The following is a 27870-nucleotide window of genomic DNA, read 5'->3' on the forward strand; positions in this document are numbered from 1 at the left end:
TGGACCTAAACCCTGATTGAAATGGATGTAGAAAATCAGTTTCCTCCAAGAGCCCCTGGATCTGGTCCACAACCACCCACTCCAGAACCTTGCCCAGGAAAGGGAGATGAGCAACCGGCCGGTAGTTAGTGTGGGAATGTTCAGGGATGCAGGAGAGGATATATTGTTTGATTATATCCTTTCCAACTTGTGTTAACAAGTTCCACAATTTAGCAGAGTAACATTCCACCTTTTAAACTCACAGCGGATGTGTTTGCTCAGGCTCGCTAAAGCCTCTATAATAAGTTTCATTTGTCATGTCCCCTTTAGTCCCTCATAAAAGATAAGACACGACACAGTCTTCTGTAAAAGTATAAAAAGAGTTTACTCACTCACATTCTGTTCACAATTGGAACCCAGAAGGCAGACTTAGCTTAGAAAAGTAATGCACACCTGGAAACTATCCCATAAGGAGACAGTCCCTTTGTCCTCTCTTGGCTGCAAGCCAAGAAGGCATCTTAGGCTAAGCAGATGTTGCTTCTTTGATGAAAGTAGTCAGAGAGAGAGGTGGCTGACCAGTCCTGCTCTTTGTTACCTGGGCAGGTGAGGTCACGCCCACCTCTAGTCACATGCAATCTGGGGATGCTTTGAGAGTGCAGGTGGAGGCCTTGAGATGGATGAAATGGCCCCAGCCTCCACCAGATGCTACATGGGACATGAAATATTTATTCCAGGTGAAGCTCTTTCCACATTCCAAGCACTATTCGGGATTCTCCGTTGTATGAATTCTTTGGTGGAAAGTGAGATGAGACCTGCGACTGAAGCTCTTTCCACACTCTTGGCACTGAAATGGTTTCTCCCCAGTGTGAATTTTCTGATGTCGACGGAAGTGTGTGCTTGTAGTAAACCTCTTCTTGCATTCCAAGCACTGATATGGTTTCTCCCCACTGTGAATTCTAGTATGGGAAGTGAGACTTGAGCTCCGACTGAAGCTCTTCCCACATTCCACGCACTGATATGGTTTCTCCCCCGTATGAACCCTTTGATGGGAACGGAGATTGGCCCTCTGACTGAAGCTCTTCCCACACTCTAAGCACTGATATGGTTTCTCCCCAGTGTGAATTCTCTTGTGTTGATGCAAGTCTCTTCTTGTAGCAAAGCACTTCTCACATTCCAGGCACTGATATGGCTTCTCCCCTGTATGAATTCTGAGGTGAGAAGTGAGACTCTCCTTCCTGAAGAAAGTCTTTCCACATTCCACGCACTGGTACGGTTTCTCTCCGCTGTGAATACTCTGATGTCGACGGAAGTATTTGCTTGTAGGAAAAGACTCCCCACATTCCAAGCACTTATATGGTTTCTCCCCTGTATGAATTCTTTGATGGGAAGTGAGACATGACCTCCGATTGAAGTTCTTCCCACATTCCACACACTGAAATGGTTTCTCCCCTGTATGAATTATTTGATGGGAAGTGAGATGGTCGTTACGCCTGAAGCTCTTCCCACACTCTTGGCATTGAAATGGTTTCTCCCCACTGTGAATTCTCTTATGTTGTTGCAAGTCTCTTCTTGTAGTAAAGAACTTCTCACATTCCAGGCACTGAAATAGTTTCTCCCCTGTATGAATTCTTTGGTGGGAAGTGAAATGGGCTCTCCATCTGAAGCTCTTTCCACACTCTTGGCATTGAAATGGTTTCTCCCCAGTGTGAATTCTCTGATGCTGATAAAATAATTTTTGTGTAGTAAAGGACTTTGTGCATTCCAAGCACTGAAATGGTTTCTCCCCTGTATGAATTCTTTGATGGGAAGTGAGACCATCCTTCCGACAGAAGCTCTTTCCACATTCCACACACTGGTATGGTTTCTCTCCGCTGTGAATACTCTGATGTCGACGGAAGCATTTGCTTGTAGGAAAAGACTTTCCACACTTCAAGCACTTATATGGTTTCTCCCCAGAATGAATTCTTTGATGGTCTTTGAGGTGTGAACTGTGATTGAAGCTCTTTCCACATTCCAAACACGGATAGGGTTTCTCCCCTTTATGAATTATTTGATGGGAAGTGAGACTTGCCGTCTGACTGAAGCTCTTTCCACATTCCAAGCACTGATATGGTTTCTCTCCGCTGTGAATTCTCTTGTGTTTATGTAAGTTTCTTCTTGTAGTAAAGAACTTCTCACATTGCAGGCACTGAAATGGTTTCTCCCCAGAATGGATTCTTTGATGGTCTTTGAGGTGTGACCTGTGATTGAAGCTCTTTCCACATTCCAAACACTGAAAGGGTTTCTTCTCAATAGGATTTCTTTGATGGGAAGTGGCATGGGGGCTCTTACTGAAGTTCTCTCCATGTTCCAAATCTTGATATGGCTTCTCCACTGTGTGGATTTTGTCCTGTTGTCCCTTGTTCTTAGTTTCTGATTCATCACCACCTGCAATGAAGAGAGGAACAGGTCAGAGCCCAAGAAAGAAATGGAGTTCCCAGTTTTTTAATAATGCAAATGAACATTTGTGATAAAGGAAGATCTGAAGGGAGTTAGATGGGAAGTCTTACTATAGAGTTCACTGCCTTTGCTGACTGACATTCACTGACATATTTATGGGAAATTCAGATTCACAAAGCCTATTCATTTCAGGGATGAAATTATTTGGCTCAATCATCAAACCAACTCCACCTGCAAGGTCAGAAGTCTATCTGAATATGAATTGGATTCTCTGTCTACCAATTACCTAGCATCCAGGAGAGAATTAAACTGCTGGGTAATGACAGAATTCTAAATGGGTCTGGAAAATATCTCAAAAAAGCTCAAAACTAACTACTGGTGATTTCAAAAGATTAAGATGAATATATAGTTCTGAGACTTTGCCTTTAACTTCAAAGCTACACTGTTGATAAATATCCTTTCTCTGTTTGTTTTTCCTATGCAGAACGGACTGAAAACCGACGGGAACTTTTTATAAGTGCAGAGAAGCGGAGATGGTCAAGGGAGAAAAACTAATAAATCATAATTAGTAAATCATAGCAAAAATAACACGGAATGCCTTTTGATTTTTGATGTGCCATAACCAGCAGCTAAGAGATGAAATGTGCAGAATGGCTGGAGAGGTTTGTGAGAGACTGCAGATTAGAGACTGCAGATCAGAGAATGGACAGAATCTGTTGGGGAAAAACCTGAGACAGCAACAGATGAAGAAAAGTCCACAGATTTACAAATGTAAATAGGGAAGAAAGAAAGAAGCTGTTCCGAAGCCAGAAGCTACAGTTAGAACTGGATATGGAACAACTGATTGGTTCAAAACAGTGGCGTAGCGTGGGGGGTGCAGAGGGGGCCGGCCGCACCGGGCGCAACATCTGGGGGTTAGGGTTAGGGGACGCAAATCCACGGGTTAGGGGGCACAAATCCACGGGTTAGGGGGCGCAAATTACTTGCCTTGCCCCGGGTGCTGACAACCCACGCTACGCCACTGGTTCAAAACACTCAGAAAGCCTAACCACATCCTGATCCTTGTGCAAAAAGGCAGAAGCAGAGGAACAATATTCACAGACAAAACAGTCCCCAGCCCTCCATGCAAGGTGAGCTGTGGGGGTGTGAGAATCCCAGGTGCTCCAGGTGGCAACGTTGGGATCCATCAAAATATGGGAGGTTTGTCCCAGAGAAATATCTATTGAATTCCAAAACAGAGATGATGACCCACGAGGGAACTTTACCCAGAGAGATCATGGTCCTCCAAGTCTCCTCCATGACTTCCTTATGCAGAGCTCTCTGGGCAGGATCCAGCAACGCCCACTCCTCAGCCGTGAAACAAACAGCGACATCTTCAAAAGAAAATGAGCTCTGAAAGAAAAATATCCTTCTCTTAGGGAGCATAAAGATTATTTCCTGCATGTTGCTCTTTTGCTTCCTGCCTGGGTTGTTTTAATTGGATTGGTCTGCTGCACATTCTGATTATTGGTGCTTATTTTAATGAACTCCACGTTGTTTTATTCAGATCAATTTGTCTGTTTGCCAAATGGAAGAATCCCTCTCTCCTCTCCCTGTGTGTTGTTCTGGGATGGAAAGACTATCCAGATGTCCCAAAGACAATTTATAATGAATAATACTAGTGACATTTAGAGTTAAGGTGAAGGGGTTACTCTTTATCCTCAGTGCCTAAACCTTCATTAATGGCATTTTCAGCCTTTGTTAAGGGCAGCTTTGATAGAAGTCAAGAGGGGGTTCATTTGCCCCCAGAAATGCCCTGTTTCCCCCCCCTCAGCCTTTCCCCCCCCCCCCCATTGCTCCTTCCCCGCACCTGATCCGGTTCCTCAGCCGCTGCTTCCCTTCCACCAGGATGAAGAGATGGAGGAGGAGGTCTTGCCGGCATCCTTCTTTCACCTGCGAGAGACAAAGGGAAGTGGGGAGACAGGAGTGCAGGATGCTTCTCTCAGAGGTGCATTTGGAAGTTTGTCCCCATTTCATATTTTAGTTATGCTAAAATACATCTGATCTTCTTTGGCCTCTTGGCCCCAAGTGTCTTCCCCAAAACACTGACAGAACCCACAGATTAGTTTCAGAATCAACCGAATGGAATCAAAAGAAGAAAACTTCCTTTCTCCTTACCCAGCAGCCCCCCTCTGGTGTCCAACGAAGTCCTCTCTGCCTCAGAGAAATCAGGACCCGTTTCTGCCAACAGATCCTTTCCCTGAAATAGGAACAAGAATTTGTAATAGAGAATGTGGAGATGGGTTTGAAAAGGAATGGCTGGGGCGAAAACTTGAGGGGTATCCAATGTCATTCCAAAAAAAAGGATGGGATTTAGTGATCTTCTCCCTCCTGTTTGGATCCCCTTGGGAGCATCCAGAGGAAAGTCTCTCTCACCTGCTTCCTCTCCTCTGCCTGACTCAGGAGGAAACCTTCGGCCAGGGCCACGGCCTGGGAACTGGTCTCTGCTCCACATTCCCTCACCCAGCTCTCCATCTCCGCTGGAAGGACAGCCAGGAACTGCTCCAAGATCACCAGGTCCAGCATCTCAGTTTTTGTGTGTCTTTCTGGCTTCAGCCATTGATGGTCAAAGCGGTAGAGTTGGCTGCAAACCTCTCGTGGTCCTTCAGCCTCCTGGTGACAGGACTGCCCGAACTGCTGGCTCTGCACCTCTGAGCAAAGGGTGTCCTCCTCTCCCAGGATCTTCTGCCCAGAGCTTTCCCAGAATCTCCCACTGCTCCCAGTTTCCATAGCATGACCTCTTCCTGCTCCAGGGCCAGCTGAGTCTTGTTCATCCATCTTTAGGAAGGAATCCATCTTTTCTTTGGCCAAGTTCTGTCTGTCTGATTTAGAGGTGCTGGCAAATACTGCAATGGAAACACATTGCTTTTAGGAAATTGGTACATGGTCAGAAGAAGAAGGTCCCCTGAGCAAGTGTGGATGAGTCTTGCTAGGAACCAGGGCTGGACTGCACCACATGCCAGACTCTGAGCTTTCTTGAAGAAGGAAAGGAAGCAGAAAGGAGAAGAAGAAACTATCTCGCCCTCCTAGGGGGAAAGTGACCAGGCCAAAAGTGGAGGCAAATGAAGGGGTTTCTGTGAGACGAATCAACCTGGTGGCTCCTGCCTCTCAGTGTTTTCAGCCCAGGAATGAAGTCAGAACACTGCTTCATTTGTTCCGAGTGTAATGTGGGCACTAGGCCAGAGTGGGGCTCCTCAAGAGTTGCTCTCCCTCCCACCCCCATTTCAGGGACCTCTCCTTTTCTGCTTCTGTCTCGTTTTCTAGCACTCTGCATCTCCAACTTCCTCCAAACAGACTGCTGGGGTGGGATCCCTTTTTCTCTATTCTGAGGGTCAGATCCTGATCTGGCCAAGCCCTTGAGGGCCAAATGGGCGAGGCCAAAGTTCATGTGGGTCAGACCAAAGGACAGCACTAAGAAGCAAGTGCAATATTGAGTTTTAATGTTGGCAGCTGCTCTGGGACCTTATGGAGAAGGACAGGTAATGAATAATCATAAAAATACTGTGATGTAGCTTGACCTCCCCACAGCCAGCGATGTCTGGGGCTTCTCCTGGATCCCACCTACTCACTGGGGGCTCCGGTGGCCTCAGTGACTAGCAGGATCCCTTTCCAGCTCAGAGAGAGAGGACCAGGCCAGGGTCCTCCACGCTCTGGACCCCATGAAGCCATGGCAGTGCCCTCTAGGCGGAGCTGCCCAAATGCAAAAGTGGCCGGGCTCCCTCTCTTGATTCCTTGTCTTTCTATCTCCCCCTTTTCTCCAAGGAGCTCCAAAGGGCATCCATGGGGGGCCCCCTCCTCACTGAAGCCCCACAACCTTGAGAACACGTCTAATTCCCCTCACAAACTGCTACTTTATTGGCCAGTTTTCCTGGCCCAATTCAAGGGGCTCGCATTTGTTACCCCAAATATCGGAACATCTGCAGGACTGGGGCGCAAGAGCCCCTCTCTCCCCCTGCGCTCCCTTGCAGCAACCGGACCCCCCTGCATCCCGGGACCCCCCTCTTCTCCCCAATGCAGAGACTCACCGGCTTCCCGGAGGCGCCCAGGATGCAGCACGTGCAGAAGAGAGAGACAAAGGCCCTCCTCCCTTTTAGGCAGGCGGGAGAGGGAGGGGCTTGGGCTCGGGAGTTTCTCCCCCCCCGACCCCCCCCCCCGACTTGACTTCCTCTCCTTTCTAGGAATCCAGCTCAATCCTATTTAACCCTTGGCAAGCCAGCGCCCCCAGCTTCCCCCTCCTTCTCCCTCTGGTGTCCTGTGCCGGGGAGTTCCGCAGGTGAACTCTGCCTTGCGTGAAGAAGAGCTTAATGTTATCTGTCCTGAATCTTCCGACTCCTTGGATGTCTTTGAGTTCCACTGCCAGGAGATGCAACTCTCCATCCACTTTCTCTAGGCCAGACTTGGCTTTTGAAAATTAGGGGGGGGGGCTCTGTAATTAGCTAATTGGGAACCACTGCTCTAAAGAGCCCCAGAGGCTGCAACCTTTCTTCATAGCCAAGTCTGCCTTGATCATTTTGGCAGCCCTTTTCTGAACCTTTTCCAACTCCTCAAACATCCTTCATGAGGAGAGGCGACTGCACCCCCCATGAGGTTGGGGACCAGGGGGGGCTGCAGGGCTCTGTCCGGGGCCTGTTGTTGCTCCATCTGTTGGTAAACGTCTTGGATGGAGGAATTGAGGGGATGCTCATCCAGTTTGCAGATGACACCAAACTGGGAGGGGCAGCTAATGGCACAGAAGACAGAATCGGGATTCAGGATGACCATTACAGATTGGAGAACTGGGGGCAAGCTAACATAATGAATTTCCAGAGGGACGAAGGTCAGATTCTGCACTTAGGCAGGAAGAACCAGATGCACAAATATAGGATGGGGGACACCTGGCTTACTAGCAGTGCATGTGACAAAGATCTAGGGGTCTTGGTGGGCCACAAGCTCAACATGAGTTCACAGTTTGATGCAGCTGAGAAGAAGCGAATGCTATTCTAGGCAGCGTCCACAGAAGTCCAGTGTCCAGATCAAGGGAAGACATAGTACTGCACCATGATGACTTGGTCAGACCACACCTGGAATACTGTGTCCAATTCTGGGCAAAACAATTTAAGAAAGATGTTGACGAGCTGGAAGTTGGTCAAATTTTAAGCAGACACAAATGCAGGCACAACTTCCCAGAGTCTCGTTGAGGGCAAGACCTGGATAATGCTGGTCAACACCATGTCCAGGGCAGCTGTCTACCAGCTCCATCTGGTACACAGGCTGAGACCCTCCCTGTCCGCAGACTGTCTCACCAGAGAGGTGCATGCTCTAGTTATCTCCTGCTTGGACTACTGCCATGCGCTCTACAGCTAGACTGATGACTGGGAGTGGGCATCGGGACCATATAACTCTGGTCCTAAAGGATCTTCATTGGCTCCCAGTATGTTCCCGAGCACAATTCAAAATGTTGGTGCTGACCTTTAAAGCCCTAAACTATCTTGGCCCATTATATCTGAAGGAGCATCTCCACCCCCATCGTCCAGCCCAGACACTGAGGTCCAGCTCCAAAGGTCTTCTGCTGCTTCCCTCACTGCGAGAAGTGAGGTTATCGGGAACCAGGCAGAGGGCCTTCTCAGCAGTGGCACCTGCCTTGTGGAACACCCTCCCTTCAGGTGTCAAGGATATAAAGAACTACACAACTTTTAGAAGAAATCTGAAGGCAGTCCTGTATCAGGAAGTTTTTAGTTTTTGATGTTTTATAATTTTTTATATGTACTGTAAGGCTCCCAGAGTGGCTCAGGAAACCCAGCCAGATGGGTGGGGTATAAATTTAACAACAACAACACAATTATTATTAGTAGTAGTAGGTTGCGGGTGGCTCTGTGGTCTAAACCACTGAGCATCTTGCACTTGCTGATCAGAAGGTCAGCGGTTCAAATCCCTGCAATGGGGTGAGCTCCCTTCACTCTGTCCCAGCTCCTGCCAACCTAGCAGTTTGAAAGCACGCCAGTGCAAGTAGATAAATAGGTACCGCTGTGGCGGGAAGGTAAATGGCATTTCTGTGCACTCTGGTTTCCGCCACGGTGTTCCATTGCGCCAGAAGCAGTTTAGTCATCCTGGCTATCTGTGGACAAACGCCGGCTCCCTCAGCCTGAAAGCGAGATGAGCGCCGCAACCCCATAGTCAACTGACTTAACTGCCATGGGGTCCTTTACCTTTACCTTAGTAGTAGTATTAAAATCCATTCTCTTTTTTATAAGTATTTTTTATTAGATTTTACAAATAAAATGTCTTTGGTCTTCTCATATCATAAATATGCATGCAATCCAAATCTATTCCAAATTTATTATCGTGACCTTCCAGGTCTAAAATATCTGTACTTTTCAATGTTATCCATTCCTTTAGCCAGCAGAGATAGGACGCCCCATAATATAATTTTAAATCTGGCTTCCCTTCTCAGCCATGAAGATCACTGGGCAACCTTGAGGAGCAGGCACTACATCACAACATTGCCAGGGATTGGATTAGATGATCCTCAGCACCCCTTCCAATACTACAATCTTACAACTCTCTTACATTCCCTGCTGCAAGTTATTTGATGGGAAGTGAAACTTTCATTCCAGGTGAAGCTTTTTCCACATTTCAAGCACTATTAGGGTGTCTCCGTCATATGAATTCTTTGATGGGAAGTGAGTGTTTGCTTCAAGGTGAAGCTCTTTCCGCACTCTTGGCATTGAAATGGTTTTCCCCCATTGTGAATTCTCTGATGTCACAGAAGCGCTCTTCTTGCAGTAAAGCTGTCAGGGAACTGTCATCGGAAGAACAGGTGGTGCAAGGGCTCCCAGAGGTTGAGAGAGACTTATCAGCGGAGGAGGGAACCAGCAGGGGGCGAGAAATTGCTCCAAGGGAAAGCGAGTCAGAAGAATGGCTCAGAGACAATTCCAGCGAGAACAGCGAGGAGGTTTCAGGACCTCCTATACGGACACCCACTCCTTGCCGGAAATTGTCACGTAGAGAGTCCAGAAGACGTGTTTCCGTTAAGGAGCTGTTATGCTGGAAGAAATTCCGTAAACGCCCACTGTCAGATTCTGCCAGCGACTGACGGAGCCATGCTTATGGCGCTCCGTTACAGACAGTGGTTTGTGGACTTAGCCAAACACTGAGGGACTAGGAACTTTACGCACAAGCAGCTCAACATCCCATCACAGCAATCCGACAGTCCCTGAAAGCAGCTTGTGCAGAGAAAGCATCATGAGCAACCCAGCCGGAACCGGAGATGCAGGAGGAGCTGGAGCCGGTCCAAGCCTGGAAGAAAGGTACCGGGTGTTGGAGGTCCAGCTAGCGCTGCAAACGGCGAGGCTCGATGAGAGGAGGGCTCAGGATGCAGAAAAGGCAAAGGCCCCCCCACAAGCAAGAAAGATGCCAGGATTGGTGCAGAAGTTTGGGGGGGATCCCAGGAACTATCAAGCCTTTAGGACAGAGATGCAGTATGCTCTTAATCTGCAGTTTGATGACTTTCCCGACGAGGAATCGCGAGTGGCGTTTGTGGTTAGCCATCTCGAAGGGGGGGCGAGAGACTGGGTTAGACCCCTGATGGCAGGGCATAATGAAGTCTTGAAAGACGCACGGAAGTTTTTTCGCGCCATGGACCTGATGTTTTCCAGCGACATTGAACAGGGAGTGGTGCGCAGACAGTTGATGGCTTGTAAACAGGGGAGCCGATCTGTCCGTGAGTACTGGACTGAGTTTACTATGTTGATACACAAATTGGGGTGGGATCTGTCAGCGGAACCCATTCAAATGCTTTTCGAAGAGGGACTTTCTTCGGCTGTGAAAGACGAACTTTCCCGGGCGCCCAGGGCGGAGTCTATGGACCACCTGGCCAAATCAGCGCTGACCATTGGAGCACGCCAGGAGGCTAGAGCCTTGGAGAAGCGGGAAGGGAAAGGGGAGCGTTGGAGGGATTTCCGCATTCCAGAGATTACGGAGCCAACTTTCCCGCCCGCAGAGCCGATGGAAGTTGGAACAGCGGGCAGTTTCAAATCCCAGTGAAGGGCGGAAGAAGGAGGGGAAGAGCCCCAAGAAATGTTATCTCTGCCAGCAGCCAGGTCATTTTGCCAGAGTCTGTCCACAAAGAAAGGAATGGCAAGGGATGGCAGGAGCTGTTGGGGGGAAGGAGGAGGAAGGGCAGGACCAAGTAAAAGCCAGCGCCTGACTGCCACCATCAGGGCACAGCAGTCAGGCCAAGGAGCAGTAAAAGTGCCCACGCCGGAACCTCCGAGACCAGCCCTAGTGATAGAGGTGTTGCTAGAGCTGCCAAACGGACATCCCTTAAAGATAAGGGCGCTATTGGACTCAGGCAGCTCCTGTAATTTTATGAGCAAGGAGTTTGCAGCAGAACACCAGATACAGACGATCCCTTTAAGCAACCCCTTGCAGGTGACCACGATCGATGGGAGAGAGCTGTTGGGAGGAGAAGTCAGCTTACAGACCGTCCCAATGGTAATGAGGGTAGCCAGGCACACCGAAAGAATAGCGTTCAATGTGGCCACCTTGGGAGGGGCTCCCATTATTTTGGGGATGAGCTGGCTAGCGTTGCATGATCCGCTAGTGGGTTGGCATCAGAGAGTGGTCTCCTTTGGGTCAGCACATTGCCTAGAACATTGCAAAGAGGGCAAGGCTCCAGAAGGGGCAAGGGCCTTTCTAGCAGGAACAGAAGTAACGGACAAAAGAAAGGTGCCCAAACAATACGCTGACCTGAGCAATGTCTTCAGCGAAAGGGAAGCAGACAAACTACCACCGCATAGACCCTTTGACTGCCAGATCAATCTAGTCCCTGGAGCCCAGCTCCCTGTGGGCAAGCTGTATGCCATGTCAGACAGGGAAATGCAGGAGTTGAGGGAGTTTATTGACAAAAACCTGAAGAGAGGTTTCATCAGAGAGTCCAGAGCGGTGGGGGGCAGCCCAGTGTTTTTTGTGGACAAAAAAAACACGGATAAACCGAGATTGGTCGTGGACTACCGGGCCCTAAATGCCGTGTCGGAACCAGTGGCTTTCCCTATGCCCAGAATTGATGACATTTTGACCAGGGTGAGGAAGGGAAAGATTTTTACTAAACTGGACCTGAGGGGAGCATACAACCTGATACGGATAAGGAAGGGGGATGAATGGAAGACTACCATGTTCACCCATTTGGGGGCTTTCGAATATCTCGTTATGCCCTTTGGATTACAAGCAGGCTCAGCATGTTTTCAATCATTCATGAACCACGTCCTGGGACCTCTGCTCTACAAGAATTGCGTGGCGTTCCTAGATGACGTGTTAGTATATTCAGAGAATGAGGAGCAGCATGTAAAGGACGTCAGGGAAGTGTTGAGCCAACTGCAAGCTAACCAGCTGTGGGTGAAATTGGAGAAGTGTCAGTTTCACACCAAGGAGGTGGAATTCCTGGGGTACCGCTTGTCAGACAAGGGATTAGCCATGGATCCAGGCAAGGTCCAGGCGGTACTGGAATGGAAGACACCGAAAACGAAAAAAGATGTGCAAAGATTCTTAGGGTTTGGGAACTTTTATTGGAAGTTCATCAAGAACTTTGCCCATTTAACGGCTCCCATCACGGACTGTCTCAGCAGCAAGAAGAAATTTGTTTGGACGGCAGAAGCGGAGCAAGCATTCGAAGAATTGAAAAAGGCCTTCGCTTCGGAAGAACAGCTCCTGCACGTGGATTTACAAAAACCCATGAGAGTGGAAACAGACGCATCAGACCGGGCGGTGGGGGCGGTCCTTCTTCAGCCGGGGAAGGATAAGTCGGAGTGGAGACCGTGTGCCTTCTTCTCGCGGAAGTTAAACAAATCCGAGAGGAACTACACGGTATATGACCGAGAACTACTCGCCATTCACGAAGCGTTCCGGAAATGGAGACACTTACTAATTGGTGCACAACACAAGGTGCAAGTATGCACGGACCACAAGAATTTAGAGTACTGGAGAACGGCACGAGTGCTCAACCAACGGCAAGTGAGATGGGCACAGGAGTTCTCCAAATTTTATTTTGAAATTTGCTATGTGCCAGGCCCAGAAAACGTCAGAGCGGACGCTCTCTCACACAAACCAGAGTATTTGGAGGGGGAGGGAGCACCCGAAGAGAGACATATCATCCCAGAGGACCGCTGGGTGTGTGGGGCGGCGTTGGTGGGGCAAAGGGAACTGGTAGAGGAGACGCAGAATGATGAATACGCCCAGAATAAGCTCCAAGGTCTAAGGAGGGAGGGAGAAAACTCCGGAGGTTTTGAAGAAAGAAACGGGGCATTGTATTACAAAGGGGCACTATATATACCCGAAGGGGAATTGAGAGGGAGAGTACTCAAACAGATGCACGACAGCCCTACAGCAGGGCATTTTGGGCAACACAAAACCATGTGGTTGGTTACCAGGGAATTTTGGTGGCCCAGGGTGAGGGAAGATGTAAGGGAGTATGTAAGAGGGTGTGACCAATGCCAGCGAGCCAAGGGAGAAAGGCGGGCGCCGGTGGGGTTGTTAGAACCGTTGCCCACACCAGAGAGGCCATGGGAGGCGGTATTGATAGATTTTATGACTGATCTGCCGAAATCCAAGGGGAAAACCGCCATACTGGTAGTAGTAGACCTGTTAACTAAGATGGGCCACTTTGTAGCTTGCTCACATGCAGTCACGGCGGAAAAGACAGCTAAATTGTTTGTAGAACATATTTTTAGACTGCATGGCGCCCCCTTGAGGGTGGTCTCAGACCGGGGCAAACAATTCACGTCCAGGTTCTGGAGGAAGCTCATGAGCTTACTGCACGTGGAGGTCAATTTTTCGACTGCCCGGCACCCAGAAACCAACGGGCAGGCGGAAAGAGCAAACGGTATCCTCCAACAATACCTGAGGTGTTATGTCAATGACAGAGAGAACGATTGGGTGGAAAAGTTGGCGCTGGCGGAATTTGCCTACAATAATGCGGAGAATGTGTCCACCGGGATGAGCCCCTTTTTGGCTAATTATGGGTGCCACCCCAGGGCATTTCCAGGGGGAGGAGGGGAGAGATGGAGCGTCCGAGCCGCAGAACTTTTTGTAGAAGAAATGGAAGCGATCCATCGTCAACTCCAACTCAACTTAGAAAGGGCCAAAGAACAATATAAGAAGCAGGCAGACAAGAACAGAAGGGAAGGAGAAACTATAAGGGTGGGGGATCAGGTGTGGCTGTCCACCCAAGGACCGCCGTTCAAGGGGGGTTGCAAGAAATTGAGACCCAAAAGATTGGGACCATTTGAGGTCATTCAACAGGTTAACCCCGTAGCTTTCAGACTCCGGTTACCGAACCACATGAAACTGCATCCAGTATTCCACAGGTCATTACTGTCACCGTATAGGGGGGGAAAAGAAGGGGTTTCCCCACAGGGACCAGTCTTAGAAGAGAGGGAAAGCAGCAACCATGTGGCGGAAATCCTTGACTCCAGGTGGAAGGGTAATCAGGTGGAGTATTTGGTAGCGTGGGAAGGGGAACCGGAGTCGGAAAACACCTGGGTAACGGCAGAGGAAGTCAATGACGAGGTCTTGATCGAAGCGTTCCATCAAAGGTTCCCCAGGAAACCTCAGTCAGTAGCGAGGTTCCGGAGGGAGTACTTTGGCACTACCGAAGAGGAGGAGGAATTGGAAGGATTCACGGGGTCAGAGTGGGAAGAAGGAATAGATTCCGAGGAGGATGAGTACTTAGAAACCCGAAACAGCAACCGGTGGAGGAAAATGTTCGAGACTTCGGAAGATGAGGGAAGTTCTTTCAGGGGTTTTGCTCCCTCGCCTCCAGCAGAGGAAGGGAGGGGAGGGGGTGGAGGGGGCCCTGGAGGGGAGGTGGATGTCAGGGAACTGTCATCGGAAGAACAGGTGGTGCAAGGGCTCCCAGAGGTTGAGAGAGACTTATCAGCGGAGGAGGGAACCAGCAGGGGGCGAGAAAGAGCTCCAAGGGAAAGCGAGTCAGAAGAATGGCTCAGAGACAATTCCAGCGAGAACAGCGAGGAGGTTTCAGGACCTCCTATAGGGACACCCACTCCTTGCCGGAAATTGTCACGTAGAGAGTCCAGAAGACGTGTTTCCGTTAAGGAGCTGTTATGCTGGAAGAAATTCCGTAAACGCCCACTGTCAGATTCTGCCAGCGACTGACGGAGCCATGCTTATGGCGCTCCGTTACAGACAGTGGTTTGTGGACTTAGACAAACACTGAGGGACTAGGAACTTTACGCACAAGCAGCTCAACATCCCATCACAAAAGCCCATCGTGCATTCTAAGGATAGTTTCTGCCCTTTATTAATTATTTGGTGGGAAGTGAGACTTTCCTTGTGGGTGAAGCTCTTTCCACATTCCAGGCACTGATATGGTTTCATCCCAAAGGAATTTCTTTTATCAGAAGTAGAATGGGAGCTCTGAGTGAAGTTCGCTCCACTCTCTGAATATTCATATGGCTTCCTCATGTAGATTTTTTCATGGTTTCCTTTGCTCTCAATTTCCAATTTATCACCAGCTGCAATGAAATGAGAGATGAATCAGAGCATCAGGAAGATATGAAGCTGCCAATTATTGAAAAATGCTCATTAACGCTTGTGAGAGGAAGAACTGAGAGGAGTTAGATCAGAGGGTGTTACTTCAGGGTTCATTGCCTTTGTTGACAGACATTCAGGGACATCTTTATGGCATCCTGAGATTTGAAAAGCCTATTTTCTGGGATGGATTTTGTTTGGCCCAGCTATGAAATCTGCTCCACCTCTTATGCCAGCCATCTTTTTGGGTCAACCAGAAACACACAGCCAAAATAAAAAAAAAATCTGCCAGAAGCTACTTCCATTTCCCTAACCACTCTGAAGCCCACATTTTAAAAAGGACTGGGCAGTTTGGACCAGCCTGATCCTTGTTTAAAAGCATAACTGGAGGAAGCATATTCACAACAAATCAGTAGATGGCCCTCCATGCAAAGTGAATCCGTTTGGTTTATTGTGTTTAGCAAACAGCCTTTACAAACATCCATGCAAAGTGTGCTGTGGGGGGGATTTGAATCCCTGGGCCGAAGGTGTGATGTTGAGCTCTATCAAAATCTGGGAGCTTCATCACATAGAGATTTATGTATGGAATTTCAAAATGTATATTATGATCGAACAGGGTATTAGAGGTTACTGACTATAACTGCTTCCCAAAGCTCTAGCAGAGTTTCCCTGGCAGCAGACGACAGAACTGCAGACACACTCAAATGCACAGTGAAGAATTACTTTATGCAAACATTTTCAGCTACTACAAACATGTTAGTTGCTACTATTTACAAAACTATTTACAGTTCTTCTCCTTCATTGGCATGGTATACTTTTAATCTTATGATAAACAGTCCTGATACTGCAAACTCATAGTATCAACGTATGTGTGCTCTCCTCCTGCCTCAAATTGCAAACTCATTTGTTGTTGTTTAGTCGTTTAGTCGTGTCTGACTCTTCGCGACCCCCTGGACCAGAGCACGCCAGGCACTCCTGTCTTCTCCTTTCAACTGCATCTCCAGCTGACTCCAGTTAAGCTGGCACTCCCACGCATTGAAGAAACTTCTGGAATGCTTTTTAACTTAAAGGAACCTTATCTGCTTCTTTAAAGAATGTATTCCTAACACCCCTTCTCATTTGAACAGAAACAGATACAGGATTATGAAACATATACAAACATATTCACATATCATGTAATACAATTCCCAGCATTGTGACCAGTTCTGCATGTTTTTCAAACGTGACAGCTTTTGTAAAAAATGTCTGCAGTGTTTTGCTTACTTGCACAATACTTCAACGTTATTAGGTTTTCTTTCACATTTTCTTTTACATTCTGATATTTAATTTCAATATGTTTTGTTTTGCCTTTAGACTGCTCAGAACCCACCAATGAGATTACTGCTTGATTATCCTCCCCCTCTTGTACTGGATAATTACATTTCACACCTAAGTCATTGTGGATCTGTACATAATATTTCATTTTATTACATAGTTCTGCTAATGCACAGTACTCAGCTTCTGTTGAGGATGTAACCACAATTCCCCATTTTCTGGCAAAGTGGAAGGGGAGCCGCTTACACCCGTAAGCGTATAAGCGGTTGTAAGCAGCTCCTCTCCCACTTTCCTGCTTCAAAGCAACTATGGAAGAGGGAAGGAAGGGGACCATGGATCCTCCGCTAGCGACGGCAGCGGATTCTCTCCTCCCGGGCTCTCTTTGAAGCAGGAAAGTGGGAGGGGAGCAGCTCCTCTCCCACTTTCCTGCTTCAAAACAGAGGGAATCTGCTGCAGTTGTGAGCAGAGGATCCATGGCTCCGCTTCCTTCCCTCCTCCGTGGCTTGCTTTGAAGCAGAGTGCAGGGGGGAAAGAGGGCAGGAAATAGATGCCGGGCAGGAAGACAAAACCACACTTTGACCACTGAAAGTCCACCTCAGCCTCCCCAGATTTCCACTGAGACAGCCAGGCTAATCTCAATGGCCATAAGAGCTGGAAACTTGGGTGGGCTGTTTATTTAAAGACGAAAACATGCACACACGTGAAAGAAATCCTCCCAGGTTCCTGGACACAACCCACGCTTGATATTCACACATGGATGGCATTGGCAGCTGGAGGAGCAGCATGGTTAAAGAGCAAGTCCTGGTTTCAAGCTTAAGATCAGCTCTTTCGTGGTGGCCTCAAACAACCCTTTGGCTGCAAGGGGAATTCCCCCTCCCTTAATTCAGGATGCTACAGTCTACAGATGCTGTGTCTGCCTGCCCATTGGCCTTAGCTGTAAAAAGCACCTTCAAGAGGGTGATGGGAGGTGACACAGTCGTCTTCCAGATGTGCAAAGAACCACCCTTGCCACACTAAACAGGACAGCAAGCCTCACACCCAGATCCGTAGCATAAATGGGAACCTAGGAAGCTGCCTTATAAGGAGTCGGATCCACTACTCCATCTAGCTTAGTAATGGCAACACTAACTGGCAGCAGTCTGCCAGAGTTTCAGGCCTGGAGAAGCCAGGGATTGAACGTGTGGTGTTCTGCATGCAAAGCCACTGAGTTTACAGCTGTTCCCTTTAAAAACAAACTAAGATTGTAGTCCTCATGGTTATGAAGAAAGGGCTAATTTATACAGGAACAGAGGGACCTTCCCTGTACCAGTCAGGACCCCTGAGCCCATTGAGCTCAGTTTTGTCTTCGTAGATGGGCAGAGGCTCGCCGGGGTTTCGGGAGACACACCCTCAGCCCTGTCCGGAGAAGCTTTCAAGGACTGAACTTGGGATCTTCTCCATGCTCTCCCCATTGAGCTATGATGGCTCCCTCCCTTCTCCTCCCCTGCCCCTCTGCAGGAGGCCTATCTCAGCTTGTCATTATAATGTATATATGTCAAGGGCTTTGAGATGCATATAAAGTCAGGCTCAGCATTATTAACTGGACTTAGATAAGGCATGGTTCCCCTTCCTACCCTCCTCTGAGGCTCGCTTTAAAGCAGCAAAGTGGACAGGAGCCGCCCGCTTTGCTGCTTTAAATAGTTTAGTGCAACATTTGATTCAAAATATTTTTTTTCGTGTTTTCCTCCTCTAAAAACTAGGTGCGCCTTATGGAGCGAAAAATACGGTACATAATAAAAACAAAAATGAAACATACCAATATTCTCCTCCCACAAAGAGACTTAAAAGGATAACATTTAATTGGCCAAAGGCCTGATTGTTAAGTTGTACTTACTTAAACACACTTCCAAACTCTCAGCCAATCAACAGCCCCTCCCCCCAGCTAATATTACCTTAAATATATTATAATATATTAGTTGATTTACTATTATTACATAAATTACTTTGCTAGAGGAGTATACAACTTTAAATACAAACACCAGACATGCACAATTTCTAAGAGTCTCATGGGAGAGCCAGTGTAGTATATTGCCTAGAGCAGGGATGTCCAACAGGTTGATCGCGAGGTTTTGGTAGATCGTTGTTGATTGCTACCTTGCCCTGCCCCGCTGTCATCCTTCGGTGAGCTACTGTTTCTCTTTGACCCCAAAATAATGTAAAAATGTTGCGCCCCCCCAAAGCCAACCAACTTATGCCTCCCAAACCCCCTAAAATGGGGCTTTGACCTGAACCCCTAAAAATGGGGGTAGATCACTGCCAGTTTTTAAATCTGTGAGTAGATCGCAGTCTCTTGGAAGTTGGCCACCCCTGGCCTACAGGATTCGACTACACCCTGGGAGACGTGGGTTCAAATCCCTACTTGACCATGAAGCTCACTGGACAGCCTTGGGGAGCCTAACCTACTCACAGTTATTCTCATGATTGAAAAGGAGGTGAAGAACCATGTAACCCCACAAGAACAGAACAAGAAAGAAGAATCTGATTAAACATCAAGAGGATGCATTGCACTGGTTAGAATAGATGACCCTCAAGATTCCTCCTAAAGCTACTATTCTATAATTCCAGGATTTCCCCCGCTGTGAGTTCTTTCATGGGAAGTGAGAGTTTGCTTGAACTCTTGGCACTGAAATAGTTTCTCCCCAGTGTGAATTCTCCTATGTTGCCATAACTCTTTTCTTGCAGCAAAGCACTTTGTGCATTCCAAGCACTGATAGGGCTTCTCCCCTGTATGAATTCTTTGATGGGAAGTGAGACTGTCCTTCCTGGAAAAGCTCTTTCCACATTCCACACACTGGTATGGTTTCTCTCCGCTGTGAATACTCCGATGTCGACGGAAGTATCTGCTTGTAGTGAAGAACTTCCCACATTCCAAGCACTGATATGGTTTTTCACCACTGTGAATCCTCTGATGTAGACGGAGGTATCTGCTTGTAGTGAAAAATTTTCCACATTCCAAGCACTGATACGGTTTCTCCCATGTATGAATTATTCGATGGGAAGTGAGATAAGAGCTGCGACTGAAGCTCTTCCCACATTCCAAACAATGATATGGTTTCTCCCCTGTATGAATTCTTTGATGGGACGTAAGATTGGCCCTCTGACTGAAGCTCTTCCCACATTCCAAGCACTGATATGGTTTCTCCCCACTGTGAATTCTCTTATGCTGATGAAAGTCACCTCTCGTAGTAAAGCACTTCTCACATTCCAAGCACTGATATGGTTTCTCACCTGTATGAATTCTTTGATGGGAAGTAAGACTATTCTTCCGACTGAAGCTCTTTCCACACTCCAAACATTGATATGGTTTCTCCCCTGTATGAATTCTTAAATGAGAAGTGAGTGGGCTGCTCTGACTGAAGCTCTTCCCACATTCCAAGCACTGATATGGCTTCTCCCCCGTATGAATTCTTTTATGGGCTTTGAGATGTGAACTGTGATTGAAGTTCTTTCCACATTCCAAGCACTGAAAGGGTTTCTCCCCTGTATGAATTCTTTGATGGGAAGTGAGATTGCTGCTGTCACTGAAGCTCTTTCCACATTCCAAACACGGATAGGGTTTCTTCCCAATAGAATATGGCTTCTCCACTGTGTGGATTTTGTTGTGTTGTCCCTTGTTCTTAATTTCTGATTCATCATCAACTGCAATGAAGAGAGGAACAAATCAGAGCCTAAGAAAGAAATATTTATGGGAAATTCAGATTCAAAAAGCCTGTTCTTGTTTGGGATGAAATTTATTTGGCTCAATCATCAAACCAACTCCACCTGCAAGGTCAGAAGTCTATTTGAATATGAATTAGCTTCTCTGTTTACCAATTACCTAGCATCCAGGGGAGAATTAAACTGCTGGGTAATGACAGAATTCTAAATAGGTCTTGAAAATATCTCAAAAAAGCTCAAAACTAAGTACTGGTGATTTCAAAAGATTAAAATGAATATATAGTTATGAGACTTTGCCTTTAACTTCAAAGGCTACAATGTTGGTAAATCTCCTTTCTCCGTTTGTTTTTTCTATGCAGAACGGACTGAAAACCGACGGGAACTTTTTATAAGTGCAGAGAAGTGGAGACGGTCAAGGGAGAAAAACTAATAAATCATAATTAGTAAATCATAGCAAAAATAACACAGAATGCCTTTTGATTTTTGATATGCCATAACCAGCAGCTAAGAGACGAAATGGGCAGAATGGCTGGAGAGGTTTGAGAGAGACTGCAGGTGAGAGAAGGGACAGAATCTGTTGGGGAAAAACCTGAGACAGCAGTAGATGAAGAAAAGTCCACAGATTTACAAATGTAAATAGGGAAGAAAGAAAGAAGCTGTTCCAAAGCCAGAAGCTACAGTTTAGAACTGGATATGGAACAACTGATTGGTTCAAAACATGCAGAAAGCCCATCCACATCCTGATCCTTGTGCAAAAAGGCAGAAGCGGAGGAACAATATTCACAGACAAAACAGTCCCCAGCCCTCCATGCAAGGTGAGCTGTGGGAGTGAGAATCCCAGGTGCTCTAGGTGGCAACGTTGGGATCCATCCAAATATGAGAAGTTTGTCCCAGAGAAATATCTATTGAATTCCAAAACAGAGATGATGACCCAAGAGGGAACTTTACCCAGAGAGATCATGGTCCTCCAAGTCTCCTCCATGACTTCCTTATGCAGAGCTCTCTGGGCAGGATCCAGCAACGCCCACTCCTCAGCCGTGAAACAAACAGCGATATCTTCAAAATAAACTGAGCTCTGAAAGAAAAATATCCTTCTCTTAGGCAGCATAAAGATTATTTCCTGCACGTTGCTCTTTTGCTTCCTGCCTGGGTTGTTCTAATCGGATTGGTGTGCTGCACATTTGGATTATTGGTGCTTATTTTAATGAACACCACGTTGTTTTATTCAGATCAATATGTCTGTGCAAGTGTTCCAGTTTGCCAAATGGAAGAATCCCTCTCTCCTCTCCCTGTGTGTTGTTCTGGGATGGAAAGACTCTCCAGATGTCCCAAAGACAATTTATAATGAATAATACTAGTGACATTTAGAGTTAAGGTGAAGGGGTTACTCTTTATCCTCAGTGCATAAACCTTCATTAATGGCATTTTCAGCCTTTGTTAAGGGCAGCTTTGAAGCAATGAGGAGGGGAGAGATTTGTTCTGTCTCAGAAATGCCCTCTGTCCCTCACCCCTCAGCCTCTTTCCCCCCAAGGCTCCTTCCCCACACCTGATCCGGTTCCTCAGCCGCTGCTTCCCCTCCACCAGGATGAAGAGATGGAGGAGGAGGAGGTCTTGCCGACATCCTTCTTTCACCTGCGAGAGACAAAGGGAAGTGGGGAGACAGGAGTGCAGGATGCTTCTCTCAGAGGTGCATTTGGGAGTTTGTCCCCATTTCATATTTTAGTTACGTTCAAATATATCTCATCTCCTTTGGGTTCTTGGCCCCAAGTGGCTTCTCCCAAAATATTAGTTTCAGAATCAACAGAATGGAATCAAAAGAAGAAAAACTTCCTTTCTCCTTACCCAGCAGCCTCTCTCTGGTGTCCAACGACGTCCTCTCTGCCTCAGAGGAATCTGGTCCCATTTCTGCCAACAGATCCTTTCCCTGAAATAGGAACAAGAATTTATAATAGAGAATGTGGAGAAGGGTTTGAAAAGGAATGGCTGGGGCATTTAGGGATCTTCTCCCTCCTGTTTGGAGCCCCTTGGGAGCATCCAGAGGAAAGTCTCTCTCACCTGCTTCCTCTCCTCTGCCTGACTCAGGAGGAAACCTTCGGCCAGGGCCACTGCCTGGGAACTGGTCTCTGCTCCGCATTCCCTCACCCAGCTCTCCATCTCTGCTGGAAGGACAGCCAGGAACTGCTCCAAGATCACCAGGTCCAGCATCTCAGCTTTCGTGTGCCTTTCTGGCTTCAGCCACTGGTGGCAAAGGTGGTAGAGTCGGCTGCAAACCTTTCGGGGTCCTTTGGCCTCCTGGGAGCAGAACTGCCTGAACTGCTGGCTCTGCGCCTCTGAGCGAAGGGGGTCCTCCTCTCCCAGAATCTTCTGCATGGAGTTTTCCCAGAATCCCCCACTTCTCCCAGTTTCCATGGCTGGGCCTCTTCCTGCTCCAGGGCCAGCTGAGTCTTCCTCATCCATCTTTAGGAAGGAATCCTTCATTTCTTTGGCCAAGTTCTGACTGCCTGAATGAGAGGTGCTGGCAAATTCTACAAAGGAAATATATTGTTCTGTTATAAAATTGACCCGCTGTCAGGAGAATAGAAAGCTTCTCTGAGCAAGTGTGGCTGAGTCTTGCTAGGAACCAGAGTATGACTACATCACAGGCCAGACTCTGAGCTTTCTTGAAGAAGGAAGGAAGAAGGAAGGAGAAGAAGAAGAAGAAATCCTCTTGCCCTCCTAGGGGGAAAGTGACCAGGCCAAAAGTGGAGGCAGCTGAAGAGATTTTTGGCGGACGAATGAGCCTGGTGGCTCCTGCCTCTCAGTGTTTTCAGCCCAGGGATAGAAGCAGAACAGTGATGGAGAAGTGAATCATTTGTTCCAAGTGTGGACACTAGTCCCTATTGAGGGTCCTCATCCTGGGCTCCTCAAGAGTTGCTCTCCCTCCCAGCCCCACTTCAGGGCACATTTCTGCTTCTAGCACTTTGCATCTCCAACATCTCCAGACAGACTCCTGGGGTGGGACCCCTTTTTCTTGTTCTGAGGGCCAAATCCTGATCTGGCCAAGCCCCTGAGGGCCACATGCATGAGGCCAAGGTTCCTGTGGGCGGGAAAGTGCTAAAAAGCACGTAAAGCGCAACTCAGTTTCTTTCTGTCACTGCAACTTGTTTTAAATGGTTTTAAAAATTGTGTTTTAATGGTGTCCTCTTCCCTGGGGAACTTAAGGGAAAGCATGGGTTATAAATGATGATGATGATGATGATGATGATGATGATTATTAATAGTAGTAGTAGTAGTGTTACACAGCTTAACCCCTACAGAGCCATATATGCGTTGCTATTTGGAAACCCCTGAGGAGTGGGATTGCCAAGAGAGAGGGGAAGTGACGGACAGTGAGCCCCAGTTTTAAGCAGAGAAGGAAGCTGTGCTGCGTCCAAAGGATTAAACTCATAACTGAGTAAAGGAATGAGAGGGAGGAAAGAGGAACCGAGTGAAGCATTTCACCTCCTCTTCTAGAAAGTTGAACATCTACCTTTGATTTTTAGCAAGAGAAGTTTAAGAGAAGCTGTGCATTTACTAATTTGTTTTAAGGCCTGCAACCTCTTTAGGTTTAGTGTCATTAATAAGTTCACTGTTTCCTGAAAGGACACAACTCCTGACCCTTCTTTGTTTTACCAACTTGGTTTTGTAAATAAAACCTTTCATATCCGTTCAACGTCTCCCTGAGTCTCCAAGCATCTAAGGTTTCCCTCACACAAAATCCAAGAGAGAACCTGTGGTGGTTAAAATACATATATCTCTAGGAGTCATGGAGAGTTGGGGGGTTTGCCTCAAATGGTGGAAGAGTCATGACAGGAAGTATAACTCAGGAGGAGAATGAATTGCTACAGAAAGTTGTCTATTTGTGAGGGAAAGAGAGTTCTGTGAGGAGAAGGCCCCACCGTGACCCAGGACTCCTGAAGGGAAGAGAGAGTCAGGCAGAAGCAGAAACAGAGGGAGAAACCTCTGAGGGAATTTCAGTCAGGAGACAAAATGGAGGAAGCCAAAACCTGGCAGAGAAGCTCAGGCTTTGAAGAAAACAGATTCAGTTGGCGGGAAAAAGGGGGACAAGGAAAAAGAGGCTGCGCTGAAGAGAAAACGTCAAATATTGTGAGCCAAAACTCAGGCGGAAGATGCAGAAAGTGAGACCTAGAAAAGAGGCCCAAAAAGAAATGTCCCTCAGGCACAAGAGATGCAGCTGAGGGCAGAAAAGGGAGAAATAAATTCCCTCAGAGAAGAGGGAGAAATGAATCCCAAATGCCAGGGGGGAAAACGAGAGGAGAAGAAGCCTGTCTGGTCTTGAAAGGACTCTGTTGTCCCAAAGGGGAGAAAACGGAAATAATCTGTTCATCCCAGAGACTCTGGTCAAGCGGAGCAGAGCCGGCCGGAGAGAGAGTTATGGGGAGGTCTACAAATTCAATTAATAATAAAAATAAGAAGCATAATGGCAGCCCAGGAGGAGGAGCTGAGGGGATTCAGGGATCTGAGGGCCAAGATGGTGCAAAGAGAGGCCAGAATCTGGCAGGGAAATCGTGGCCTGGAGGCGGAGGCAGGAACTATTATTTTATTCATTTAATTGATTTTCATTTTATAAAATGACAGGAACTATTCCCACTTGTGTCCGCCTGAACCCACATTCACAGACATGAATAGAGATGCCTTTAATCTGATAATTCTTGCATTTGGAAGCTGCCAAGAGGAGCTCAGAAACTCTGGTGCGGTTTCTTAAAATGTTGGCGCAGATTTTGTTTAAGAGGAGACAGTTCCATCAAGGATGCAAAGACAAATTATACTTCATTTTTCTATCTGCCACCAAAGAAACCAGTTTCTTAGCTTGTGAACTTCGGATTTTAAAATAATAATAATACTATGCAGATTAGTCCTCTAGTGCCTTTATTTGTTTTCATTCATAGCTGCAGGGACAACTTACAAACACATTAATAAAAATATGTAGGATTCTGGTGAGGCTCAATTCAACACTTTGCAGATCAAATTTATCAAATTAATTTGTTTAATTTGTATACCATCCTATACCCACAGGTCTCAGGGTGCTCACAACATAAAATCACAATATTAAAAACACAAAATATATAATAAAAACAACCTAAGCCAATAACCCCCCCAAGAGGAGTCTGGGAAGAGATAGATGTGCAAATACCAGTACTTTTAGGTAATGACTTAGCCCAGCAGAATACGTTGCCCAGAGTGGCTGGGGAAACCTACTCAGATGGGTGGGGTATAAATATTATTATTATTATTATTATTATTATTATTATTATTATTATTATATGTAGGAACCAGGAGTAGGCCTAAAATTCCCAAGCAACAGGCATGAATAGCTGAGCCACAGGCACCTCAGCCGAGCGCAGAGAAAATAATGTAGGGGGGGGGAAGTCCAGGGGTCGAGAACCTCCAAAATATTTTGTTTTGTTATATTGGTATGAATGCAAAATGTAAACAAAAAATCTTTAAAAGAAAATATTAAAAAAGAAAAGAAAACAATGCTGAGGAATTATTATTATTGAAGAATTATCATCACCATCATCATTTCCATGCTGCAAAGTACTTAGCAGAGCAAAGGCAGGATTACTTTTCATTATGCGAGGCAGACGAAAAGATTGTTGAAAGTCCAGATCTTTCAAAAGAAGATTGACTGCATACCCTCCAACATTTCTCTAATGAATATAGGACCCTCCTATTCCATTATTGTTATTGTTGTTGTTGTTGTTGTTGTTACTCCTACTACTACTACTACTACTATTATTCTACTATTTATACCCCACCCATCTGACTGGGTTCCCCCAGCCACTCTGGGAGGCTTCCAACATATAAATAAACATTTAAAAACTTCCGTCCTCCAATGGCTCTGGGGTCAGAGAACTGTAGGTTTGGAAGGGGCTCCTGAGGGTCATCCAGCCCAACCCGCTGCGATGCAGGAATCTCAACTCCAGCATCCCTGAAAGAGTCTTCCCAAGGGATCCTGCTCCTCTGTCCAGCAGGGCCTCTCCTGCCTCAGTTTCCTTGGCTAGGGAGACCTCCAGGGCTTCTCAGCAGGGCTTTCTGTTCAGTCTCTAAAGATCCCCTGAACACCTGAGCGGCCTCATGTCTGAATGGGCACACGAGTGTCAGCCTGGAGTCCGGATATCTCCCTTGCCTGATTCTCGGGTGGTGGTGGGGGGGAAGCTTCACTCCACCTGAGGAGCTCAGCATCGGAGCAGGAGGGGAGCCCTGCAGGATCAGGCCATTGGGCCCCTCTGGAGTCCCCCCTCCTGTTCCCCCTGGGGCCTCAATGGGAAGCCCCCCCAGCCGGACTGGGGCGCCAGAGCCCCTCTCTCCCCCTGCGCTTCCTTCCAGCAACTGGGATTCAGCAGCATCGCTGGGGAGACAAGAGCTCAGCCCTCGAGGATGAAGCCACCAGGAGCCCCTCCTCCTCCTCCTCCCTGCCCTGGTCCCAGCCTGGCCTAAAGTGGCAGGGAGTTCCGCAGGCTTGACTCTGCCCCGCACCAAGAAGCGCTTTCTCTTCTCTGCCCCCCATCTTCCCAAAGACTTTCTTTCTTTCTTGCATAGGTCAGGTTTTCCTTCTTATTTTTTGCGTATATTTTAAGTCCGAATGTTTCTGCTGGGCTGCAACTCCTGCTGGTGATCAATGCCTTGAACTGGGTTTCTTTGCAGGACCCCCCCTCCAAAGGGCCAAGGAAGAAGAGCTGCAGGAAGAAGGCCCTCCCTGCCCCCCCCCCTCGCCCCATTGCACCCTTTGCAAGAAGAGCAGAGACCCACCGGATTCCCAAGAGATCACCGATGCATGTGCAGAGGAGAGGCGCTTGGCCGGGAAGGGCTCTCCCCCGCCCCCCCCCCCCGGCCTGGATCTTCTCTCTCCTCTCTAGGAATCCAGCTTAGTGCCTTTTAACCCTTTGCAAGCCGGCGCAGCCCCGCTATGCGACAGGGAGGAAAACTGCTCCCTCTCCCTCTGCGCTTTCTCCAGGCCAGGCAGAATTCTGTCCAGTTCCATCAACTTGCCTCTCACTCGCCTTCCTCTAAACCAGACATCCCCAAACGCCACGTAGGAAAGCCGGCCACCCCCTTGCTCATTTCGGCGGCCCTTTGCTGAAACTTTTTCCAACTCTACAAATATCCTGGACTGGAGACTGTGCCCCCAATGCAGTCACACCATAGATTTCTATTTGCAGTTTTATTTTCCACTCCTTTCCTAGCGATCCCTGGTGTGAAGTTTGTCTCTTTTCACAGCCACCACACACTGGGTCTACGGCTTCACTGAGCTGCCGGCTACAACCCCGGAGGACTCACTCCTGGTCCATCTCCACCAGTCCAGATGCCAGGAGTGAGTATGTGAAGTTAAGAGTTTTGCATAAAGGGTTCTGTCCTGGGACCAATGTTGTTCAAAGTGTTTATAAATGAGGTGGATGAAGGAATTTAGGCGATGCTCAACAAATTTGCAGATGACACCAAACTGGGAGGGACAGCTCATGCCATAGAAAACAGAATCAGAACTCAAAACGAGCATAGCCGACAATTCTTAACCCGAGGTAATATTTCTGGGTTAGTGGAGTCTGTAACCTGAAGCGTATGTAACCTGAAGCGTTTGTAACCCAAGGTACCACTGTATAACAGAAAAGCACCAGAGTGTAGTGTATGCAGATGTGTGTGGCACACTTAGGGAAGAATAAGTATATTCTAATTTTTCTGGGTGTTTTCTCAAGGTACTTCTAAAAGAGAAAAGTGAAGCAGTGGAGATGTTCAGAAAATACCTGGCCACAGTGAGCAGCAAGTTTCAGAAGAAACTCACAACTCTGGTCAGCGACAATGGAGGTGAGTTTACCTCGAGCCACATGAGAACCCTCCTGGAAG

The 27870-nt window shown here is 47.4% G+C and overlaps 2 protein-coding genes and 2 long non-coding RNA genes across 4 annotated transcripts; 2 read left to right on the forward strand and 2 right to left on the reverse strand.

Moving 5' to 3' along the window:
- Positions 1-340: 340 nt before the first annotated feature.
- LOC310746794 (uncharacterized protein) lies at positions 341-6532 on the reverse strand. Its single transcript, XM_083580902.1, has 6 exons — positions 6483-6532; positions 4834-5303; positions 4576-4657; positions 4268-4350; positions 3684-3810; positions 341-2406 (listed from the first exon to the last, which is right to left on the reverse strand). Exons 2-6 carry the CDS (start codon positions 5251-5253, stop codon positions 740-742), a joined length of 2379 nt encoding a protein of 792 aa, XP_083437028.1. The 5' UTR covers positions 5254-5303; positions 6483-6532; the 3' UTR covers positions 341-739.
- Positions 6533-8682: 2150 nt separating this feature from the next.
- LOC310747031 lies at positions 8683-19182 on the forward strand. Its single transcript, XR_014540856.1, has 2 exons — positions 8683-9168; positions 18965-19182. It is a non-coding gene; the product is annotated as an uncharacterized lncRNA (long non-coding RNA).
- Positions 18114-24251, reverse strand: LOC310746828 (uncharacterized protein). Its single transcript, XM_083580964.1, has 6 exons — positions 23498-24251; positions 22045-22514; positions 21832-21913; positions 21536-21621; positions 20938-21064; positions 18114-19971 (listed from the first exon to the last, which is right to left on the reverse strand). Exons 1-6 carry the CDS (start codon positions 23583-23585, stop codon positions 18881-18883), a joined length of 1944 nt encoding a protein of 647 aa, XP_083437090.1. The 5' UTR covers positions 23586-24251; the 3' UTR covers positions 18114-18880.
- LOC310747025 lies at positions 24062-27827 on the forward strand. The gene is made up of 3 exons (XR_014540849.1): positions 24062-24146; positions 27250-27343; positions 27723-27827. It is a non-coding gene; the product is annotated as an uncharacterized lncRNA (long non-coding RNA).
- The last annotated feature ends 43 nt before the right edge of the window (positions 27828-27870 follow it).

The sequence above is a fragment of the Podarcis filfolensis genome (genome assembly GCF_964270895.1).
Source record: "Podarcis filfolensis genome assembly, chromosome: 13".
Lineage (NCBI taxonomy): Eukaryota > Metazoa > Chordata > Lepidosauria > Squamata > Lacertidae > Podarcis > Podarcis filfolensis.